Raw genomic sequence first — 22,444 nt, 5'->3', positions numbered from 1 at the left:
GTGAAAAAGTGAAAACAAAGAAGGCCATCTGCTGCCTCCCTGCTGGCCTCCCAAGATGATGTGCTCAGCCTGGAAGGTGTGAGCTGATCCTGGCTGGGGAGACCCAGACTCAGTCCGTGAGACACACGGAGGAGAGGCCGGGACACGGAGGAGAGGCCGGGCCGCTGGCTCTGCCCGTGTTGGGTGCGTGACACAGAGCTGCACACAGGCTCTGGACGGGAACGAGCCCATCTCAGCACCTGGGGTCAGCAGACAGTAGTCCAGCATGGAGGGGACATCCTGGTGGCCCTGCAGGGACCGTGCTCATAACGGATGGGTCAGGACTGGCTGCACATCTGGCAACATCTTAAGGCGAGTGGGAGGCTGGCACCAAGGTGGACACCTGAGCCTGTCCCCTGGAGGTGGGGGTGACGGCCCAGAAGCCCAGAACCAGCACCGTGGGTAGAGAACCCTCCTCCTGGGGTCGCTCTCCCAGCTGCACTTTCCCAGATGTTTCCGTTTGGGGTCAGGGGCATCGGCCTCACCTCACCCTGCTCCCACCTCTCTGCAGCCTGGATCACATCTCTCATCCCTACAGGGTGAGGGAAGTATGTTTTTTCAAATATTTTAGTCTCCAGTTGGTTGAATTTGGAGATGTGGAGCCTGAAGACCCGGGGGTTGACTGTGCTTGCTCAATTCAATGATTCTCCTTCGATACCACCTGTCTCTACAGGATTTTTAAAACACTCTCGAGCTGGGGTGTAGCTCAGTGGCAGAAGACTGGCCCAGCACGTGGGAGGCTCTGGCTTCCAGCCCCAGTACTCCTAAATAAGTAACTGTGGGTATGGTGACACATGCTGATAATTCCAGCACTCTGGGAGGCTGAGGCAGGAAAATCATAAAGCTGAGCCCATCTTGAGCAAGTGGGTGACTCAGTGAGAGCCTGTCTCAAAACAAATATTTTAAAAGGGGGGTTGGAGATGTAGCTCAGGCAAAGGCCCTGGGTTCAACCCCCAGTACTGCCAGCAAGCAGGCACCGATCTGAGATCACATTCCGCGTGCTACTTCCCAACTGGCACTGGCTCCAAGGGGACACCCAAAGAAGGGGAGGGCGGCAAGGGGAAGGGCTTGAGACAAAGTCCCCAGGCCTTGGTGCCAGGGCAGCTCAGGGCCCACAGAAGGGCTCGCTCATGCGGGTCTTACCAATGAACTCATGTAGGAACACCAGGGAGGCGATGTAGCAGGCCAGGCTGAGCAGCTCGGCCACCGTCATGAGCCAGTGCCAGGTCTGGATGGTCAGTGCCACCATGAGCAGCTCGGTGAGGATCAGCGACGTGAAGGAGATGGCCACGATGTGCACGAACTCCGACTCAAACAGCAGCAGTGCCCCATACATGATGGTGCTCCCTGGAAACACCAACCAGAAGAGTGTTTCCAGGAGGCCCCAGGGGAAGCCAGGGCCACATACATCCTGAGAGCGGACCCTGGGCCCACATGCCACGCCTCGGCCATGCACTGCGACATGGAAGGTGTGAGCTCCTTGTTACATGATGCTGACAGGTGATGCCTTACGGGGGGTCAGACCCACAGGTTTGCTGTTTTCCTCCTTGACCTTCCTGACTAAATAACATGTAACTACAGAGGAAGAAAAAGGAAAGTATAACTCACCGGAGTGGAGAGAAGATATGGGAATTTAAATATTTCACTTAAAATGATGGCAGTAGCAGCCACAAAAGGTCAGAAATTGTACAAGTCCACTTCCAGGAGGTACCTGAGGCAGCCCAGGTCAGAGAGACAGGAAGCAGAATGGTGGGGACCAGGGATGGAGGAGGGGATGCGGGTGCTGTTCGCTGGGGACAGTTTCCGGTTTCCAGGATGGAAATGTGCTGGGACCTGGTGTGCAGTGGGGGGGTGCACTCCCCACCCTGGACTGGTCACTAGAGATGGCCAAGGCATAAATGCGATGCTGGGTGTTGTTTTACCACACACAAGCACACAAACCACTGAGGCTCTCGGGAAGAAACAGGGAGAACCCACACATCTGCTGAGGAGGAGAAGGGCATACAGGAAGGGAGGGCAGCAGGCTCCCCAGCACCCACTGACTGAACTGATTGTGTCCCATTTGACTCAGAAATACTAGCAGCACGAGGGCGTCACTCCGAGGGGCAGCAGGGACCCAGGATGCCGGCCTCTGGAGTGAGGGACAGAGCGGCAGACCACCGATTATTGTAAATCTCCAGGCAGGATATGCATTTTCTAACCAGATGCACACCTTACGTTTTACTTCTTTAAAACACACACACACGTACACAAGCTTTCAATGACAATTTAACCCTCTGCCAACAAACTCAGTGGTCTCCGAAGTTTTTTTGTTATTGTACCACTCCTTAGTTAAAAAAAAAATTAAGGGAACCCAAATATACATGTTCGTTTATAAATTGTATGTGTACCTGTCGGGGTATCTAAAAATAGCAGAAGCACTATATAAATACATTATGTGCATTATAAAACACACATAATAGAAATTCTAAAAGGAATGAGGAATAACTAAATACAATAGGAGTGCTGATATTTCCTCTTTAGACTCCAAGAGGTCATGTTACGAAGCCACTGCAGTCTGCAGGACCCTGTCCGGCAGCCACTGAACATACGTTCTTCAAAAGCCCTGACTTGATCTTACTCTTAGCAAAGGCACTGAACATCCGGGAAAGCAACTGCTTTTTGCTACATGGATCCAACACCCTGGCTATTTTCAATTAGTACAAGCTGAGTATCCCTGCTCAAAATGCTGGGGACAGAATGTTTTAGATTTCGGACTTTTTCAGATGTTTGAAATATCTGCATATACACAACAAGGTATCTCAGGGAAGGGACCCAAGTCTAAATATGAAATTCATGTTTCATTTACACCACACACACCTGCCTGATGGCAATGTCGTACAGTATTTTCGTGTGCCTGTGTTTTGTCCCGGGGTCCAGGGTGGGATTTTCTACTTGTGGTACCAACCAGGGCTCCAAAGGTTTCGGATTCAGGAGCATTTGGGTCAGGGATGCTTGGCCTGCACAAGTTAAGACTTCTCCCTGACTTCACCACCCTCTCAGGCAGACAGCACTGCACGAGTCTGACCTCCCTGTGCCCACTCCGACCGACCGGCTGAGCGCCGCCTGTCCCACTGTCACCCTCCCTGCCACTATCCTCAGCCCCAGCGTCCTCCTCAGGCTCCACAGGCTGGAGGGAGACTCCCCTGGTCACAGTCAGGGCCTGGGGCAACAGGTGGTTTCCTGTCCTTACCTTGATAGATGCTAATCAAAACCCAGATTAAGAACGTCTTGTAGGACAACGGCCGTCCCTAAAGGAGAGACAGAAAGATTAAACAGCAGGTTGCCAGGGGTGACCATGGCTCGGTGCCATCGGCATCCCACCTGCGCCCCTGTCCACACATGGCCACCTCCGTCCTCATCTAAACGGGCTGACATCCAGACACACGCCAGGAAGGGGCTGTCGGTGGGTGGGAATAAACCTGCCTGTCAGTGGAAACCCCAGAACTCGAAGGGAATCACACACGCCCACACACGCACTTAGCGCGAACACTTTCAGGAAGGGCCGTGAGGACACCACTGGGAGCAGGCGTCAGTTGCAGCTGCAAGTGGAACCATCAGGGGCCTTGGAAAAGCTGTCCTTGTTTTCAGTCTGCACACGACTGTGCTGTTTCTTGCTCTCTACCCTGGAACCTACACTGCTTTAAGAAAAAAATAAACTCCCACGCTTTACCCCAAAGCAGGAGCAGCCCCCTGGAGTGTAGCCAGTGAGACACGGGGGTCCGTGTAAAGAAAGGGGAAGGGGGGCATGCACCCTATTCGGAGGAAGCAGGGAAGGGGAAGAGTGGAGGGGAGGGAGGAAGAGGGAGGGACAGGGAAGAAGGCAGCCGCCAGGGCGGGGAATCTGTGCACCTTGAGCAGGTCTTTGTAGAGCTCCGGGTACAGCATGGCCACTTCCGACTTGACGTCCTTGTCCAGGACCAGCGAGAACACGGGGAACATGGTGTAAACTGTGGAGTACCTGAGGAGAAAACGGGACAGTTCTGGTCCCGGGCAGACCTGTCTGCCACCCTCGCCTGGTTCCTCCCACAGCTGTGCACCAAGTGCCTGTCACGGATGTGCCTGGCCCTGCTTTCCCCTGTGGAGACTCAGACGTGAAACAGACTGAGAGCTCAGCCCTGACAGCCCGGTATGCTGGTTCCTGAGTGACTGAACAAGTGATCAAGTAACCTACGGGTCACTTTCTGCGGGAAAATGGCAGGGGGAAAATGAGATAGGGAAGAAGGAATAAGATGTACATGTGTGTGCATGCACATGCACATGTACATGGGGTAAAAGGTGCAAACTAAGAAGGCAGCCAAGAAGTAGAACATTTGAGTAGACACCCAAGGAGGAGCAGCCATGCCAGTACACAGGAAGAGCCAGTGCAAAGGTCCTGAGGCAGGGGCGTGGCTTTCAGCAAGACCAGTATGGCTGGGACTGAGAGGGTGAAGGAGACAGACTGGATGATAAAAGGCCACACGGAGCACAACGCAGGAACCCCTGACTAGGTTCTGGCTTGTTCTTTTACTCCGCCAGGATCTGACAGAGGCACTGCATGTTTCCAATTAGAAGCCAGTAGAGTCCAGTGCATACTCAGGGTGAACTGATAGCAAGACATGAGAGGATGGGAAGAGGGCTCTGTGACTACCCTGAGAGGGGCCAGGCTGCATTTCCAATTCTGAAGAAGCAGTGGCAGCCTGCGTGTATCTAGAGCACCGGGTAACCAGACTCCACCTGCCTGGGGAAGCCGCAGGCTGAGCAACCACTAGGAAAAGGTCAAAAGGCAAGCTGCGACATTGCAGGCCAGGCCCGGGGGTGGTCTGAGGTCCAAGTGACACCTTTCGGTTGCTGTGGCACTGTGGATGCACATCTTCCGAAGCACAGCTCTGCCCCGCTGGGCCTCTGACTTTCTAATGGACTCAGCAACAGCCGGGAGGGCACTGTGGACCCTTCCAGGTCCCCGGTGGCATTGCCAAGTCTGAGACCCTTCCATCTGGATCCCAGCACCTTGGGGAACACACCAGGCTCCACCTCTCCAACCCAGTGAGGGGCTTAACTAAGGTTCAGAGCCTGGTGGGGTCAAGGAGTTCAGAACCACAGGTCCACGGTGACCAGGGGACTGAAGAGTCTCGAGTGTTTCTTTTCCCTCTGTGGCACGTTAGAGAGTCTCTAGAACATTCACGCCTTGCAGGATTTCCTTACCCAATGATGAGGAATCCCTGGTAGAGAGGAACAGAGGCGAAGTAGAACACGGAGGAGAAGACAGCCTGTCCGGAGGAGAAAGGAGGATGTCACCGAGTGTCCTGACGGAAGCAGGAGCTCAGAGTTCCTGGGGCCACCCTAACATGGGGGCCGTCACGTCATCCTCGTCATACAGGTGGGGAAGGTGAGACACAGAGGGCATCTGGCCTGCCCGAAACCACACAGCGCGAGCCAGAAAGCTGCCCACACTGCAGGGGGGACATGGAGGGAGGCCAGCCCTGTGGGACTCCAGCCCAGCCCGGGCTCCAGGGCTCATGCTCCCGATGGCTCCCAGCTACTGCTGCCTGCACAGCATACAGCACACGCCAAGTGCACGGAAGCAGGCACGAGAAGGGCCATGGCATTTCTACCCCAGCTCCCAGTGCCTGATGCGGCAGACAGGGCTGCTCTTCTTAAGACTGCGCGTTTGAGTAACTGGAGCGATTTTTAAAAGAGCACACGACAGGCTACTTTTACAATTAGACAAAAGCAATGACGGTATTCACAAATCTTCTCTCATAGAAACGTCTGCTTCCTGATCTGGAAGACACCAGCTACCAGCAGTGATGGCCACGTGCAAAGATGATCCTGGCTTGATGCTCCCCGTGGCCCTTTCTCGGGACATCTATGGGCTCACAGGACAGCGGTGTTCATGCTCATTTCCATCAGGACAAAATCAAACGAAAGAGGCTTCGAGAACAGTAAACTCCAAGAGGGAGGGTGAGCCAGCTGGCAATCAGACAGTGTCTACTGGAGCTTCCCCGAGCACCGGCCACAGATGGAGCACAAGGGCGCGTGGAGAGCCGTGATCACCAGGCACAGTGCCACCAAGTGCCAGGGGCACGGGAAGCCCCAGGGTCCCGGGTCTCATTTCCAGAATTTCAGCACCTAGACAGAGCCTTTCCGGTGATTCCTCCCCTGGAGGACAGTTTGTAAAAACCTCAACAAACTGGTGCCCAGGCCGAGGGTTAAGCTCAGTGGCGCCGTGCCTGCCTGGCAAGTGCAAGGTCCTGAGTTCGATTCCCAGTACCAAAAAAAAAAAAAAGAAACTCTGCAAGGGACCTCAGGAGCCCCTGGCCCTCAGTGGGCCACACTGCCACAAAGCCTCTGCCTGGACAAGGGACACTGGGGAAATAAATATGCAGTGTCCGTGCGTGCCAGACCCAGGTGTGGGTGCAATCCTGAGACACTCAGCACAGTGGGCAGGGAGGCAGGCTCTTAGCACAAGGAACCCTGCCTCATTCTGGAATTTTCTTTCTGAATCAAAACTAATGGTCACATCCGGGCATTACAGCAGTCACCTCGTCCAGGCCGGCTTTTGGGTTTGTGCCCGGGAACAAGCTCATTCATCTCCCAGGGACTGAAACCACAGCAGTCAATAACCAGCTCAACTGACGAATTAACATAAATTAAAAGTACAGATGTGGTGTGATGAACCACACCAGCTGCTGAGCTTTAGATTTTTTTTGATGAAAATCATTTTAAGGCTCTGTTCACGAATGCAATCGATACTTAAAACATAAAATCACCCAAACAGGCCTGGATGGGGCCAGCGGAGGGTGAATTCTCATGTAGAGTCCAGCTTATTCTGTAAAGCAGACTGCTTTCATGTGTGATCAAATACCTTCCCACAAATTAAAACCTTACCTTATATTTACATCTCACCTGGTTTCATTTTATTCATAACAATGAGGATGCTACCAATGCTGATGCCTCGGAAAATTCCTTTTCAAAGTGGCCAGGTCCGAGGGCCAGGTAAACCCCACCGCCCCCACTTTAGAGGCTGAGAGACTGAGGCCTGCAGTGATGGGGTCTTGCTCACAGTCTCACAGGTGCTCAGCGGTGAACAGAGATGCGGGCTCCAGGATCCCTCGCTTCTGGGCTCTCATCATTAACCTGGGAGTATTTGTACCTCGAGGCCCAAGTAGGAACAGAGCCAACAGCTGTTCAACACCCAAAATGTTTTCTTTCCTTCCCTTTGGCCTCTTTGCTACGACACTCTCGGCTACCTGATGACAGATTCCGAAGCAGCTGGTGAGGGAGAAAGTGAGTACATACTCTAGAATCCTTTGTGAAGAGCGACAGGGGAGCGAAACGCTGACCCTCATAACCAACCTCTCCTCCCTCCTGGGCTGCGCTGTGAGCTGTGAGTGGAGAAAAGGCTTGTTCGCACGGACCACATAGTCACACGCACCTGTGCAGAGGCGCCAGCTGCCCACCCACCTGCATGGTGCTGATGCAGAGGCTCCTGTGGATCACAAACTGGCTGAGAGCAGCTGAGCGCTTGTAACTGTTCCGGCCATGCACCATGAGCAACCGGCCGAGATGCTTAAACTGAGTGACAGAGAAGTCTGCGGCCAGCGAAGCTTGTTTTCCTTCCTAAAATCCAACACAATTGGGCACCGTCAGAAGCACAAGAGGTCAGTTCAAACACATTTTTTTAATTGGAAAAACAAGACATGGTAAGGAGATCTTTGAAGAAACTCAATAAAGAGATTCTTTGGTTTCGAGCCATACACAGTTGGTGGTCCAGCCCTAAATTTGATTTAAAAAGAGGAATTTATTTAAATAAAAACATACTAAGTAGCAGATACTTATAATTTAGAGGTCAAATGAATTTAGCATTACGCCTTCAGGGTTCAGCCCCCTCTGATGTGTGTCAGAAGCAAACCATCATTCCATGATATCAGAATTACATGTCTTATAACATCCAGGTCCCTGCAGAGGTAAATGTTAAAGAGGGGAAAAGCATGATGCTCCTGACAACACTAAGTGGAATATTCCTGACATACAGCTCTACATGTTTACAGAAGTGGGAACAACTGACAGTGCCGCCATTGGTGGAATCTGCTCATCTGCAAAGGTATCGATTGACATTGATAAGGGCTCGGGGGACCCGGAAGCCTCCTGACGTGACAATGGGAACAACACAAGATTCCCTCTGTGATACACCAGAGTCCACATCAAATCAACTGGGCCACCACCAGGTGCCAGGGACATCCTAGCACTGTCCTGGGCACTTCCAAAATACCCAGGTCCTGAAAGCACCCCAACCCCGGGAAAAAGCACCCCAAAGACAGAGAAGTGTTTCACATTAAAGAAGATTAACGAGACACAAAACCATGTTAATAAATGTAATTTGTGGTCCTTGATTAGTTTCTGGGGCTTTTTTAAGCTGCAAAGGCATTTTGAGGACAACTGGGGAGATGTGACTATGAATACTCTCTACAGCAGTGCCACTATATCAGTTACATGGTGGGGGGGGGGCTCTGCTACCTGGTTGATGTAGGAGAATCCCTCGTTCTTAAAGAGATCCAGGTTACAGTGTGTAGGGTAACACACTATCATGTGTGCAGTTCACCTGCAGCTGATTCAGAGACAGAGGGAACATGTGGCAAATGCTAACATAAATCAAAGTAAAGGGGAGCGAGATGGTCATTGCTCTCCTTCAAATTTTCTAAACAAATTTTTAAAAAGAAAAAGGGGATGAGAAATGATGGCCATACACTCTCAGATGGAGAAAAAATCTTAAGATGTAACAGATTTAAGTAGACTGCATAACAACATGCATACAATGTTTTTTAAATTATATATGAACGTAATATATACACATGTGTAAAATACACATATATTATACACAACAAAAACATACACACACACTACCAATCATACACACATAGAAAAAAATTTGGAAGAATACCTAATACTACCAGCTTGATGCTGCTGTACTTTATTTTTAAATTATTTTGATTTTTGTTTTGAGTACTTATTACTTTTATACTCTCAAAAACAAAAGAATGAGAATTGTAATTCAAATATTTTAGTTCTGTATGGGAAATTGTAAACAATTCTATCAAACTTGGTCATACTTAAAACCTACATTTAAGGAATCTACACAATATTTAAGGAATTAGACATAATATCTCATGGAAGAACCATTTACCTCCGTAACTACACATACACACACACACACACACACACACACACACACACACACACACTATCATCTGGCTGAGAACCAGAGAAGCAGAAAGCATGGGAAAGAGAAAAAGGCTCGTGAATTAACCTAACTCCTGAAGATATACAACAGAATGTGTAGGGGAGCTTATTTCTGCTTCCTGCTTGACCTTTATACTCTACACAGAGTTCTAACACACTTGGAAACTAATCTTCTTGCCTCTACTCCTGCTGAGATCACAAATGAGACAGGGTGGAGTAAATCGTAAGAAGACAAGCCCACAGATGACAAGAAGGGAAAGACAGAAAAATTATAACACACGAACTTCTCAAAATCATAGCCACCAGCTGGGTACAGTGGCACATGCCTGTAATCCTCGCTACTTGGGAGGCTGAGGCAGGAGGACAGCAAGTTCTAGGCCAGCCTAGGCAACTTGGTAAGACCCTGTCTCAAAATAAAATTTTAGAAAGGGCTGGGGATATAGTTCAGATCTCCCTGGATTCAATCCTTAGCACTGCAACTAGATAAGACAGATAGATAGATAGAGATAGAGAGACAGAGAGACAGATGATAGCAGGCAGGCAGGCAGGCAGTGTGGGTGGGTTATGGCCTTTTAGTAAAGGGTAAAGCTTGCCACATTCTTCCCTAATACCCAAGAGAAGGGCACATGGCCTGATAACTAACCAGGCTGACTACCATGGAAAGGCTGGCAGCATAGTCACTATACCCTAAAAATACAGAAAAACACTTTTTCTATTCTAAATGTGGGTACTGGTGAGGGAAGTTGGCATGGATCTGCAAGCTGGAGCGCTATGGGTCTTGTGGTCTGGTCTCTCCCCACTCCCTAAGCATCTGTGTGCCCTTGAGGGGAAAGGAAATGGCATACGGAGCAAGCTCACCTTGCCTTCCACTCCCACGCCACAGTCCGCCTCCTGGATCATGCTGACGTCATTGCCTCCATCACCTGCAGGGCACACAGACCAGAGATGAGGGATGGGGAGGTGGAGAGAGGCGGAGGGGCCTCCGTGTGTCCACAGCACCCAAAGTGACAGCTTGCTCGCTGAGTGCCCAGCCTGGGGCTGCAGTACTGAGTGGCAGCAGCCAGACAGCATCCACTGCGGTGTTCACGGCCAGCTGTGCTCTCCTGGGTGGCTGGCACTGCTCATCCTGAGTATGTGCCGTGCACTGTGGCCGGCACCATTTTCATGGGGCCCTCTCCAGCCTTGTAAGCACCACATGAGGAAGCCACTGCTTTTATTCCTGCTGTAGTGATGAGCGCAGTGAGACTCAGGTGAGTGAAGGAAGCCACCCAGGGTAGCCCGCTAGTAAAAGCTAGCAGAGAGATTCAAGCCCAATCTGACCCTGCAGAGTATGGTTTCCACCCTCTGGAATGCCTCAATCCCAGGCCACCAGCAAAGCAGAAGAGGCCCTCGGACCCGTTTACTCTCTTTCTCAAAAGGAAATATAAGAATAATAATAACAGCGGTGCAAGGTAGCACATGCTTGTAATCCCTAATTCCAGCTACTCAGATGGCTGAGGCAGGAGGATTGCAAGTTCCAGGCCAGGTTGGGCAGCTCAGCAAAACCCTGTCTCAAAATAAAAAGGCTGAGCTGGGAATGTAGCTCAGTGGCAGAATGCCCCTGGGCTCAGTCCCCAGCACTGCAAATAATAACAACAAAAAGAATAAAGTGGCCTGGGGAAATATGAATAATATATCAGTGGACCCAATTATTTTTATGAAAAATAAATTCAACATAGGAGCAGGACAAGGGCCCCAGGCAGCTGCCTACCTACTGCACAGGTGAGCTTTCCGGTACGTTCTTGGAGTAGGCGCACTATCTGGGCCTTCTGGGTGGGGGCGCAGCGGCAGCAGACCACGGCTGGGCACTGGCAGGCCAGCTCCATGAACTCATACTCGTAGTATTTGAGGCACACCTGGGAGGATGTACAGACACACAGAGGTCGGCCAAGGTCACCTCCCAGCCCTGAGGCTCCTACACCCGCAGCAGGGAGAGGTGCTGGCTCCCGGGAGGCCCCTGCTGCAGGGTCCCTGCACCCACCTCCAGGGAGTCCCCAGAGATGACCAGGGCGCAGTCATGCTTCCTGCGGAAGGCGTTCAGCTCAAGGTGGGCCTCGCCGCGGTTAGTCACCTGGAAGGGAACAGAAATGTGCAAGCCTCGCTCTCTGGAGATGACAAAACAATAAAGAGCAGCTTCCTGGGGCTGGAGGAAAGAAAGTCACTCTAGCCAGGACTCTCCCCTCTACGCCATCGGGCCAGAGCCAGATGAAATCCTGTGGCCAAGACTGTGGGAGTCCGAGAGCCTGTGTACCAACCATCACCTTTCAATCCTGGGACCGAAACTGCATGTGCTTCCATGGTGTGCCAGCCCTGCACACAGACTTCCGGTGGACTTCTCACATTTACTCTCCTAGTGACTCTACAGATGCACAATCACAGCCCCATCTTACGCTTCGGGAAACTGAGGCATGGTGAGGGTGTTAGCCTGCCTAAAGCAGCACAGGAGTACAATGCAGAGCAGGTAAGTGGAGTTGGGTGTCTGGGCACCAGGAAGACTGTGGGCTGGGGAGTTGCAGGCTGTGTGAACCATACCCAGCTCTGTCGGTATAGTGCAAAAGGAGCTGTGGACAACATGTGAACTGGCTGCATGACTGCATTCTGATAAAACACCTGTCATCCACAAAAGAGGTGGCTGGCCCAGGAGCCATAGTTTACAACCCACGAATGACAGAACACACTGTTACTGGTGATGACTAAGCTCTCTAAAGTCACTGGGAATACCGAATTAGCAAATACTGAACTGCGGCCTCTAGGGGAAACAGAGGGCTAGGTTCCTGCAAGCTTCTGCTCACAGTTATTCTCATCAATACATATCAAAAATGTCCCTGAAAGGTTCACTGTGATGACTGCTCACCTTTCGCTTCCTGGCAGGCTGTGGGGAAGTGACTGGATCAAGGAGGCACAAGTTTCATAAATGGGTTATGCCATTTACGAGTTCAGAGCTGAGGAGGTCGTTAGGATGTGAGCCAGTCCGGGGGAAGCAGTTCACTGGAAGGGTAAAGCTTATCCCAACCGCTTTGTCCCTCTCTGCATCTAGCTGCTGGGAAGTGAGCAGCCATCTATGCCATAGGCTCCTTCCACCAAGATGTTTCTGCCTCCCGGGAGGCCTAGAAACAAGAGCCAAGTGGCCATGGACTGAAACCTCTGAAACCATGAGCCGAAATTAATCTTTCCTCATCAAAGTTGTTTTCCTAAGGCATTTCATTGCAGTGACAAAAAGCTAACATGAAGTCCTTGACTAACGGCCAACAGCCCAGTGACTCCAGCCTGAAGGAGGCTCACAGAACACCACATTTCCTGTCAGACACTCCTGGCTGTGCACTTGGGAGCGCTAGCCGGCTCCACAGCCCTGTGCTGAGAGCCACTGTGAATAGCAATCTGCTAATGAAAACCACAAAAAGGCAAAACACCCAACACTTATATGGACTACGAAAAGGCCACTGTCTTACAGTCTGAGTGCTTGGGAGGTGCATGTTGAGCAACTAAAATTTTTTTAAACTCCGTGTATGATCAGAAGATATCATTAACTATTAAAAATTATTTCAGTAAAAAACATACTGCCTTTAATCCCCATCAAAATACTCCCCTTTCGGGCCAGGGATTTAGCTCCGTGGTTCTGGTGCCTGCCTTGCAAGAGCAAGGTCCTGAGTTCAATCCTTGGTACCAAAAAAAAAAACAAAAAAAAAACTACTGCCCTTCCCTTCAAACACATTCATCCCTGCATTCTTGCCACTTTCTGAAGCGGTTCTGGAAGTCCTCTTTCGTGAGTGTCTTTAGTTGCATTGTCACGATGCCTTGATGTCCTCAATTGAGTCAAAATGTTTACCTTTTATCGCCATTTTGACTTGGGGGAAGAGCCAGAGGTCACATGGTGCCAGGCCCAACAGGTAAGAATAAGGCAGATGAGCTGAACAGCTTTACGAGCGCGCCTGTCCACTGGACAGCACTCGGCAGCAACGTCCACCACATTTCTTATCACACTTGATAAAGACACTCACAAAAGAGGACTTCCAGAACTGCGTCAGAAAGTAGAAAGAAGGGTGGAATAAGTGAGTCCAAAGCGAGCGGGTGTATTTGAGCAGAGTTAATGGTGATGTGTCTTTTATTGTAATAAAAATTTTTAAACATTCACTATATATTTTGATCACACCTAATACGTGTACAAGTGACTGTGAACATGTTGCAAGTATTTGGGGGTCACAAATTTCAGTGAATAGGAGAAGTCACAAATCCACAAATGAGGAGAATGAACCGTATCTGTTTCATACAACCTGTTATTCCAAACATGGATTGCTTGAGGTTCCTCTGTACTACGGACTAAAGGCAGAGACATCTCCTATTCCAACTTGCCAGGAAACATCTGGAACCTCTCCCTCGTGGCTGTGCTTTCAGGTAAGTGGGGTAATACATCCTGCCCAAAGGGGGCAGCATCCCCTCTCCTGTCTAACGCAACACAGCCAGGGGCAGGCCTCCCTGGAGGAAGCAGCTCCTGGTGCAGGCGCTGCTCGGGCCAAGCACAGTCGCAGGGCAGGTTTCTTGTTGGCCCATCTGATCTGAAACCTCCTTCAAATGCCCCTCAGTGGCCCCCACAGAGGACAGCCAGCGACAATCTGGAGCCCAGCACTTCCATCTTATCTGAGCACCTGGCCTTTGAAAGGTCTGTGAAACCTCAGGAAGCACACACAATGCCTGCGTATGAGCTGAACTGCATGGAGGGGCGGGGGAGGCTTACATTTTATCAGCGCCTCAGAGCGGACCACGGCCCCAGAAGGGTAGAGCACAGTGTGCGTCCAGGGCTGGAATGAGGAGCTGCTGAGCCACCAGAGGCCTCCTGCACCTGCACCGGGCACTAAGTACCCTGTGCCAACCACCTGGCTTCAGCTCCCCCACCCTGGTGGCCAGCGTGCTCCGCCCTCTAGGGGCCCACTCATCACTCCCATGTGGCCCTGACACAGAATGCTTTACCAGCCGGAACACGTGGATGTCCTGGTTTCTGGTCACCAGATGTGCATTCTTGGCCGTGCACGTGGCTGTCTCCAGCTTGTCTCCCGTCAGCATCCAGACCTGAAATGTGGCACGAGAGAGGCACCAGCCTGTCACCTGCAATGGCTAAGTGCCAGAACACCAAGCTGCACTTACTCTTCCTGTTCACCTTCTCGAGACTCACAGTGCCCCTGAGTACATGAGAAGGCCCCAGGGAAAAGCCATGGGGACCGTGAGCAACCACTGCTAGGGCCATCAAAAGCTGATGGGAGGGCCGGGGATGTAGCTCAGTGGTTTCACCCCCTGCTGAGCAAGCACAAGGACCCGAGTTCAATCCCCAGTACCAAACAAAACAAAACAAAAAAAGCTGATGGGACACTTTACAAAGAGCCACCGGACCACATGCTTCAGGAGACAGGAGGAAGCTCAGTCCCAGGACCTTGCAATCCCCCTTCTGAGAACTCTTCTTAAAGCAATGAATACTGTAAGAGAAGAGAGGCTGCATGGATTGAGTGGTCACTTCTGTGTCCCATGGGCAATGTTAATACGTGGCCTTCCAGTCTCTCTATGTGGTCAGATTCTCAGGACAACTCTGCCTCTAAAACGCTGACATCAAAGGTGCTAGGTACTAGGTGCTTCCATCTCTTGGGTCAGATCATTCTGCATCTCCCTGCTGTGGGCCCAGAGAGCGCAGCTGACATGCCCAAAGTCACACAGCAAGCTGTTGTCCTACCCAGGCCCAGCTATGGCAGCTCATTAACCCTTTGTTCTCTTTGCTCCTGGCAGGGAAGAGTCTTGGAGTCTGGATAGTGGGAGGGCACAGGAAAGAAAACAACACGTTTCTGGAGTGTTCACCACATGCGGGACGCCCGGTCCTGCTGCCCCTGCTTAACGCATTTCACCTCCAAGTGACCTTCGTGAGTGGGACACAAGGCATGGAGGAGTTGCGTCACCTGCCAAGAGCCACAGAAATTGGTGGAAAGCAGTGAAACCCCAGCCGTGAGGCACCGGAAGGTGGCCAGGCCCTGCTGGTCTGAGCCTGGTGCCCTCTCACCTACTGTGCCCTTGGTGCGTGTCACTGTTTTCCCGCCAATCCCAAACCACCTTCCTCAAAGCTTCCAGGCTCTGCCCTAAGAAGACAACACAGGGAAGGGGCTGGGGGCTCACATTCAGGGACGCTATGAGCAGAACTACTAAGTGCACCCTGTAACTCACGTTCCTCACTGGGGTGACAGGCACCAGGTGACGTGCCCAGGACCCCAGCGCCACCTCCCAGGCAAGAGCCTAGGAGAGCAGCCGCCACACGCGGCCACTGCTTCTGCATGTGTCAAAGAGCAGAGCAGAAAACGCCAAGATCTAGCATCTTCTGGGCCTCCAGAGGGATGGTTATACCTTGGACATTGGCCACAAGCGGATCTGTTGCAGCCACCTGCTCCTCCCCACCCCATCTAGTAGGGGACCCAGATGCAGGAAGTGACATCCATACTCTGTCGCCAAAGCACCTTGCCTGGTGACAAGACAGTGCTGAGGGGGGAACCCCCAGGATGATGCCAGGCATGGGAAGCGGAATCTCCGAAGCCAGAGAGGAGAAGAGAGGCCCCGGAAGAAACAGGCCTCATGCCACCAGAGCTCCCCAAAGGGGGCCCTGCTGGCAGCGTCCTTGAGACAAAGCAGCCCTGTGAGCCAGTGGGCCACAGCAGGAGCTGGCTTGGGAGCACACGTGCACGCACACACACACCCCTCCCCGTGGGCCTGAGGCTGCAGAGTCTACATATTACTGCGAGTCTAATCCAGACTCCCCACGTTGCCCTGCTTTAGGCAGGGTCCTTTGCCAAACACAGCCCAGGACACAGCCCAGAGGTGCCTGTGAGTGGAAACAGGTGGCCACGTACACTCATCTTTAGAAGCTGCCACCCTGCAAGTTGGCTAATGAGCCATGAGCTATGTAACAACAATTTAGCCAGCAACACACAGCACACACCACAGAAAGCCCGAGACGACAACGGAGCTTCAGAGTTCCCACTGCCAGGTGACATCGGAGCCATCACATACGTGAGCTGACACTTCGTAAACCTACTGCGTGGCCAGTCATCTGACATTTGGCACAGGGTGTGGCTCAGGGGCAGGGCACTTGCTGGGCATTCACAGTACCCTGGGTTCCAGCCCCACCACAGATTAAAAACAAACAAACCAAAACAAAAAAGGAAAGGAACACTAAAAGTATAGCACGTGCAATTACATACATACAGTATGTGATACTTGATCATGGTAACAAATGATTATGTCACTGCTCATGTATGTGCTGTCGTCAACCATGCTTCTGATGACTACTTTAGAATGTGTTTCTACATATAAAAGCTGAGTGTGAAGCAGTCGCCTGTGCTGTGTCAGCAGCAGCTCGTGTTTACAAGTCCTGGCTGCAGCGCTGAGGCCTCTGCCACCGGGGTCGTGCAGGTGTGCTCCACGTCTGCCTCAGGGTGCAACCTGGGATGCAAGTCCCAAGGACCCGTGACTGGCTTTCTCTGGGGCTCCCTGGGCCGCCCAGAGCCCGGTCCTCAGACGCCCTCTACCGGCCCCTGCAGAGTGAACTTCGGTACTTGGCTTTGTGGTTGGCTCCAAAGAGTGGTGAGAGATGTGAAGGGAACCATTGCTTAGCACCAGAGCCCTCTGTGGGTGGTCACTCAGGTACTCAGCTCAGCCAGCCCACACAGGAGCTGGCCGGTCGCTCACCTGGAACATACACGGCCTGTGCATGCTGAACCCTGAGCTGGACCCGGAGTGACCAGGAGGTAGGTGCACACGGCCCTGGCCTCCAGGGAGCCCACGGGACTGGAGAGGTGGCCAGAAAAAGCAAGCAGCACCCAAGATGTCTTCTGAAATCGGGGCTGTGAGGATGAGATGACAGCGGCCGCCCATCCTACAGAGGGCGCTCGAGTCCCCTCTTGCCCTCTGCCCACCCCAGCGGGATCATGGCTCTGCCCTCGCGGTGCCGGTGGCAGCTACCTTGATGCCCGCGTTCCTCAGGGTCTCCAGCGTGGGCCGCACGTCAGCTTGGAGCTGGTCCTCCACGCCTGTCAGGCACAGCAGCTCCATTTCCATCTCCAGGCTCTCGATCACCGTGGCCACTTTGAGGGAGCGGTCGTGCACGCTCAGCTTGGCTTGGACATAGCGGGCCTGGGGCACACAGTGAAACGTCACCACTTGGAGGGAGGAACCCGCGGCCACCTGGACCCCACCACACCCCAGCAGGAGACCTGGGCCCACAGGGTCACACAGGCTTCCGGCTTCCTCCTGGGCTCATCTGTCCAGACATGGAGTTGACAGACCCCCAACCCAACTCCCTGGTTTTGCCTGCTCACTCGACTGTGTCAGCGAAACCTGGGGAAAATGTCTACATTGCGTGTCTGTAGTAGACAACACTTTTAACTGAAATGCAGGCAGCCTTTACATACGGAGAGAATTCTGTTAAATAAAAGGCTTACAGAGACATAAAACACATCCCAGGGACAGGACCCAAGAGCAGACCCGAGGGCCCTGGAAGCCTGTCCTGTCCCCCAGACCTCCCTCCACACTCGGAGATCCCTGCCTTGTGCCGGGGGCCACGGGCAGGGCAGTAAGCAAGACACGGACCTTCCCTTGGGACATGCAATCTACGGGACAAATGAGCAATCGGGGAGTGAGAGCCAATCCAACGCCAGCAATTTTTCTAAAACTTAAAGATTAATTAGGTGGTTTATCCACATTTTCCAGAAGGCTACCACATGCCAAGGACTTTCCCAATCAGGCCCTGGGGACACAGATGCAAACCGGAGTGCCAAAATCCTTGCCCTTAGAAATATTTTATTCCAGAGAGAAGATGCATGAGATGAATGTTTAAAAAACCTGAACAAGGGCATTAAAAAGAGTGACAGGTGTGATGAAGGAAGGTAAATGCAGTGACCGATGGAGAGTGACAGGGGGAGACTGCCTCAGAAGGGTGCTCTAGGAAGACTTCTTGGAGGTGGCAGCACTGGAGCTGAGACCCAAAAGCAACAAACAAGGGAGTGGGCCGTGGAGCTCCACAGGGCAAGAGTTCCAGGTGGAGAACGGCGGGGAAGCAGAGTTCTGGGTCAGAGGTGGGGTCGGCTAGCGAAGGACAGGCGGGCAGGGAAGCGGCAGCAGGAGATGCTGGGGAGGTGAGGGCTGCAAGGTGCACACAGGTCTCGGCAGCTCACCTCAAAGTCTTGGTACTGCTCTTCCGCCAGGGACTTCTTGGCCACCACGAGCACCCGCAGCCCTTCCCGGGCCATGTTGCCACACTGTGAAGCAGACGGGGTCAGCAGGGAGCTGCATGGAGGGTCTGACCCTGAGCCCCTGACCGCTGTGCAGCAGCGCACGTGTCCCTTCCAAGGGGACAGGGAAGAGAGCAAGCCGGAAAGCTGCTTTCCCGGAAAGCCACAGTTCCCGGTCAAGTGTCTGCTGTCTTAGACTGGCATGGCGCGTTTCAACATTGAGATCAACATTGCAGGATTTCACACACAAGCACGGATTGCAGGCTCGGTGGGAAAATGGAGCATCTGGTGAAACCAGGCTCATTTCCCAGACAACCATACTTTGTGATGGCTGAAAAGGGGCTGCTCCCGTATGTTCCCCAAACACGCAGGTTTCAAAGGAAGAACATTCTAACAGTTTAACAAGCAAAGTGCAACCAGCCAGAACACACCCGGGCCTGTGTGATTTGTCTGTGTCACCTGCCTAGCCCCACAGGGGTTTGGTTTGTGACCCTCCTGTCGGAACTATAATGTCACTGACAAACCTGAGTGCTCCCTCCTGCTGCTGGCCAGTGCCAACTGCCCATGTCACACACTGGGATCTGTGGCTTCTAGGGATCCCCAGTTCCTGGATTCATGGCTGTGTACAACCACCTGCCCCTCAGGTGCGAGAGGGACCTTGTAAGCTGCTCCTACCAAGCAGCAGGGCGCAGGAGCAAGGGGGTGTTGTGTCGGGGATCAGGTTACCAAAGAGGGCGACGCCCAGTCTGCCACCTGGCTCCCTCACTTGGACCCCCGTGAAGCCAGCTGCAAGGCCATGAGCTGCCCCATGGAGAGGCCCACACAGTAAGGGAGAATGTGGCAAGGATCTGGGGCCTCAGCCATGGGCACCAAGCAACCTTGGGACGGACCCTGCCCAGCTGGGTCTTCAGAGAAGCAGCAACCTGCAGGAAGCCCTAAGCAGAGGCGGTGCTGGTCTCACTCAGAGGCCCGGAGAAGTACATGTGCACTGTTTTAAGCAGCTGAGTCTCGGGCGGTTGGTTGTACAGCCACAGACGATGATGACAGAGACCAGCCTACTGCACCACGAGGGCTCAGCTGCTTCGGAAGTCAGGTTTCACATCCTGCTACCTGCTTACCTCCTCCTCCAGCCAGTCGTTGTACTGCACAATGCCAGCCATGACGACATCAGCCCCCTTCATGTAAAATGTGATTTCTCCAGTGGATTCGTCCTAGGGAGGGAGCGGGAAGGAATGAACAACCGCAAGGAGCCCCTCCCTCTGCCTCTCACCCGCTTCCTGTGACGGAAGGGGCGCACAGTGTACCCAGCAGACACCGATGTTTTCACTTGGCCAAAGATGAAAAGTAAGAATGGGCCTCACTTTGGGGCAAAGACCATGGAAAGCAGAAGAAAACTCAAAAGCATCTGGAAAGTTATTTGATGATAAAAGCAAGATCAAAAAGAGTTAAGATATTTGTTTTTAAAGTCATCACTTTTCCAAATGGAAAGGACACCCACACTGGCAGATTATGTTAAATTTATACATAGGACTTCCAGCATCACCAAACTGTGCTCCACAGCCGGGAAGACAGTATCCAGACTAGCATTTCTCAGCCTCTCCAGGGAGCGCGCCTGGGCCAGTGTGCTTCTCTGCGGGCGGGTGTCCTGGGCATTTCAGGGTGCAGAGCAGCACCCCCTGCCTCTCCCCATGACCTCCCCGTGACAACCAAAAATGTGTCCGCACAGAAGTGAGCGACTGAGAACCAGTGGCCTAGATAATTCCAGGCCCTCATGCTGGAGGACTTACCTAGAGATCAAATTAACCAGACCTTTCAATTCCCCAACCCAGGGTCTCTGGTAATGCCAGTCCTGGGGCGCACCTGGGCAAACACAAATGCTAGGAATCCCTCCCGTGGCCCAGAAAACATGGCGTCCTCCGAAAGTGCTCCTCCACCTGACTGGCTGAGTGTGAGGAGCTCCCTCCCTTGGTCACATTGTATTATGGAGAACAAGGCTCCACTCAGTATGGTCAATGGGGCAAGCTGCGTCCAGGGCACATGTGACAACATCTGGAGACATCTCTGGCAAGTCTGAGGGTGAACTATAGGCACGTGGTAGAGAGAGGTCAGGGGTGCTACCAGCACCCTACAGTGCCCAGGATGGCTCCAAAGCCAAGGATTCACCCAGCCACACAGCAACGGTGCCATGGCTGGGAAATCTGGCTTGGAGGAATGTGGGTAGATGGCCCCTTCTCATCCCACTCCATCCTCGAAGATTTCAGACACAAATGAGGCAGGAGGCTAGACAGGCGAGGAGCCTGGTCAGCACCGTCAATACCGTGTGCCTACATTGTGCTACTTGGAAAAGCCCGAAACAAACACAAAGTCTGCGATGAATACTTTGACCCCAAATGGCACAGCAGTAACTTTCAAATGGCCTCTAACCATGGAGAGTCTTTCAGGAGGACACACTGACTCATGAAAACACCCCCAAGCCAGGAACAAAGGAGGCACCTGCATTTCTAAAGCTCAGCTGCACACTTGGGCCTTGAAGAAGGGCCTCTATGCTGCTTGTGACTCAGGCTAAAGACAGCAGGGTCTGACCATGAAAGCATTGGAGACTTTTTTTTCCCTTTCCCTTTCACCCAAATGATGCTCAATAACACGGGCACAGGAAACGCCTCCCCACCCAGCTTCCTCTACCACCGAAGGGGCTCCAGCAAGCTGAGACTCTGTCCAATATAAACACTGGATCAACCATCTCCTCCCATGAGTCACCTCTTCCCCCCCACCCTGCAGTTCATCCGAAGTTTACTCCATTCCCATATTATGGCGAGACGATGCTACAAATTTGCAGAGATTGGCTCACTGTGCTGCAGGCCGTGGCGCCTCATCTTGTCCCACTGTGGTCTGAGTCTGGCACCAGCTCAGAGGCCTTGTTTATGCAGTGACAATGCTCTGATCTCTGGGAGCAAAGCCAGGCAGGGCAGAACATCTTGTTCTTGCACACCAGACATCCAGCAGGCTACATGATCTTCCTTCAGAAGGACAAGCACACAAGTCCAGGGAAACTGCCTCCCTAACCTCACCTGATTGCTCAGGATATGAGACAAGGACTCCTGTGAAGTCCTCAAGTTGTAGCTGCTGGAAGATGCTGACAGGTATTTTGCATGAGCTGACACCTGTTGAAAATGCTGGAGACAGCAGAACTGTAACTGTCGACAGTTGCAAAACTAGTCAAGAGAAGGCTTACAACTGAACCAGAACCTCCCCACAGGAGGGAATGGGACAGTCTTTTGCATACAACAGGCGTTCTCTGCAACCCCCTTAGCACAGGTACCTCGGCCTCGGCACACGGAACATACGGGGCCAGACCACTCCTTGTCATGGGGTCTGAACCCTTGGGCAGAAGCATGGCCCACTGGATAGCAGTAGCACCCCCACCTGGGGTTGGGACAACCACAAATGTCTCCAGACACTGTCAAACTCCCCCAGGATGAGACTCACTTGCCAGGGAATGTAGTGAGATTTGTGCAAAGTAGAACTAATCCCAAAGCCCCAGAACTGATTTCTACCCACCCAAAACAAGAATAAAGACATACATATGGAAATGCGAAAATGTAGCAAAATAATCAGTGTTTCATTAAAGATCGCCTATAAAGATGGATGTTCATGGCAATTTTTATTTAGTAGTCAAAAACAAGAAGCCAGGAGTGGTGGCACATGCCTGTAATCCCAGCTATTCAGGAGGCTGAGGCAGGAGAATCATAAGTTGGAGGCCAGTATGAGCAATTTACCAAGACCTTGTGTCAAAAAATAAAAAGGTCGCCACCTGCTGTGCAAGCACAAGGACTCGAGTTTGATTCCTGGTA

At 52.3% G+C, this 22,444-nt stretch overlaps 1 protein-coding gene across 3 annotated transcripts in view; it reads right to left on the bottom strand.

Moving 5' to 3' along the window:
* The window catches only part of Atp9a (ATPase phospholipid transporting 9A), a 141,381-nt gene that overhangs the window by 5,707 nt on the left and 113,230 nt on the right, over positions 1–22,444 (bottom strand). For all 3 annotated transcript variants that reach the window (XM_021238923.2, XM_004858042.4, XM_004858041.4), the window contains exons 16-27: positions 19,712–19,804; positions 18,537–18,620; positions 17,326–17,496; positions 14,305–14,403; positions 11,321–11,410; positions 11,051–11,195; positions 10,159–10,223; positions 7,525–7,680; positions 5,263–5,327; positions 3,931–4,039; positions 3,272–3,329; positions 1,183–1,386 (exon numbers count right to left, since the gene is read on the bottom strand). In XM_021238923.2, the coding sequence (XP_021094582.1) occupies positions 1,183–1,386; positions 3,272–3,329; positions 3,931–4,039; positions 5,263–5,327; positions 7,525–7,680; positions 10,159–10,223; positions 11,051–11,195; positions 11,321–11,410; positions 14,305–14,403; positions 17,326–17,496; positions 18,537–18,620; positions 19,712–19,804 (1,339 nt within the window). The remainder of the gene's footprint in view (positions 1–1,182; positions 1,387–3,271; positions 3,330–3,930; positions 4,040–5,262; positions 5,328–7,524; positions 7,681–10,158; positions 10,224–11,050; positions 11,196–11,320; positions 11,411–14,304; positions 14,404–17,325; positions 17,497–18,536; positions 18,621–19,711; positions 19,805–22,444) is intronic.

Source organism: Heterocephalus glaber, unplaced genomic scaffold (genome assembly GCF_053883595.1).
Source record: "Heterocephalus glaber isolate CG9 unplaced genomic scaffold, H.glaber_assembly_v1.0 deba00001673, whole genome shotgun sequence".
In the NCBI taxonomy this organism is placed as follows: domain Eukaryota; kingdom Metazoa; phylum Chordata; class Mammalia; order Rodentia; family Bathyergidae; genus Heterocephalus; species Heterocephalus glaber.
Note: the sequence above shows the minus strand (reverse complement) of the source record. Positions and strands in the feature narration are given on the sequence as shown.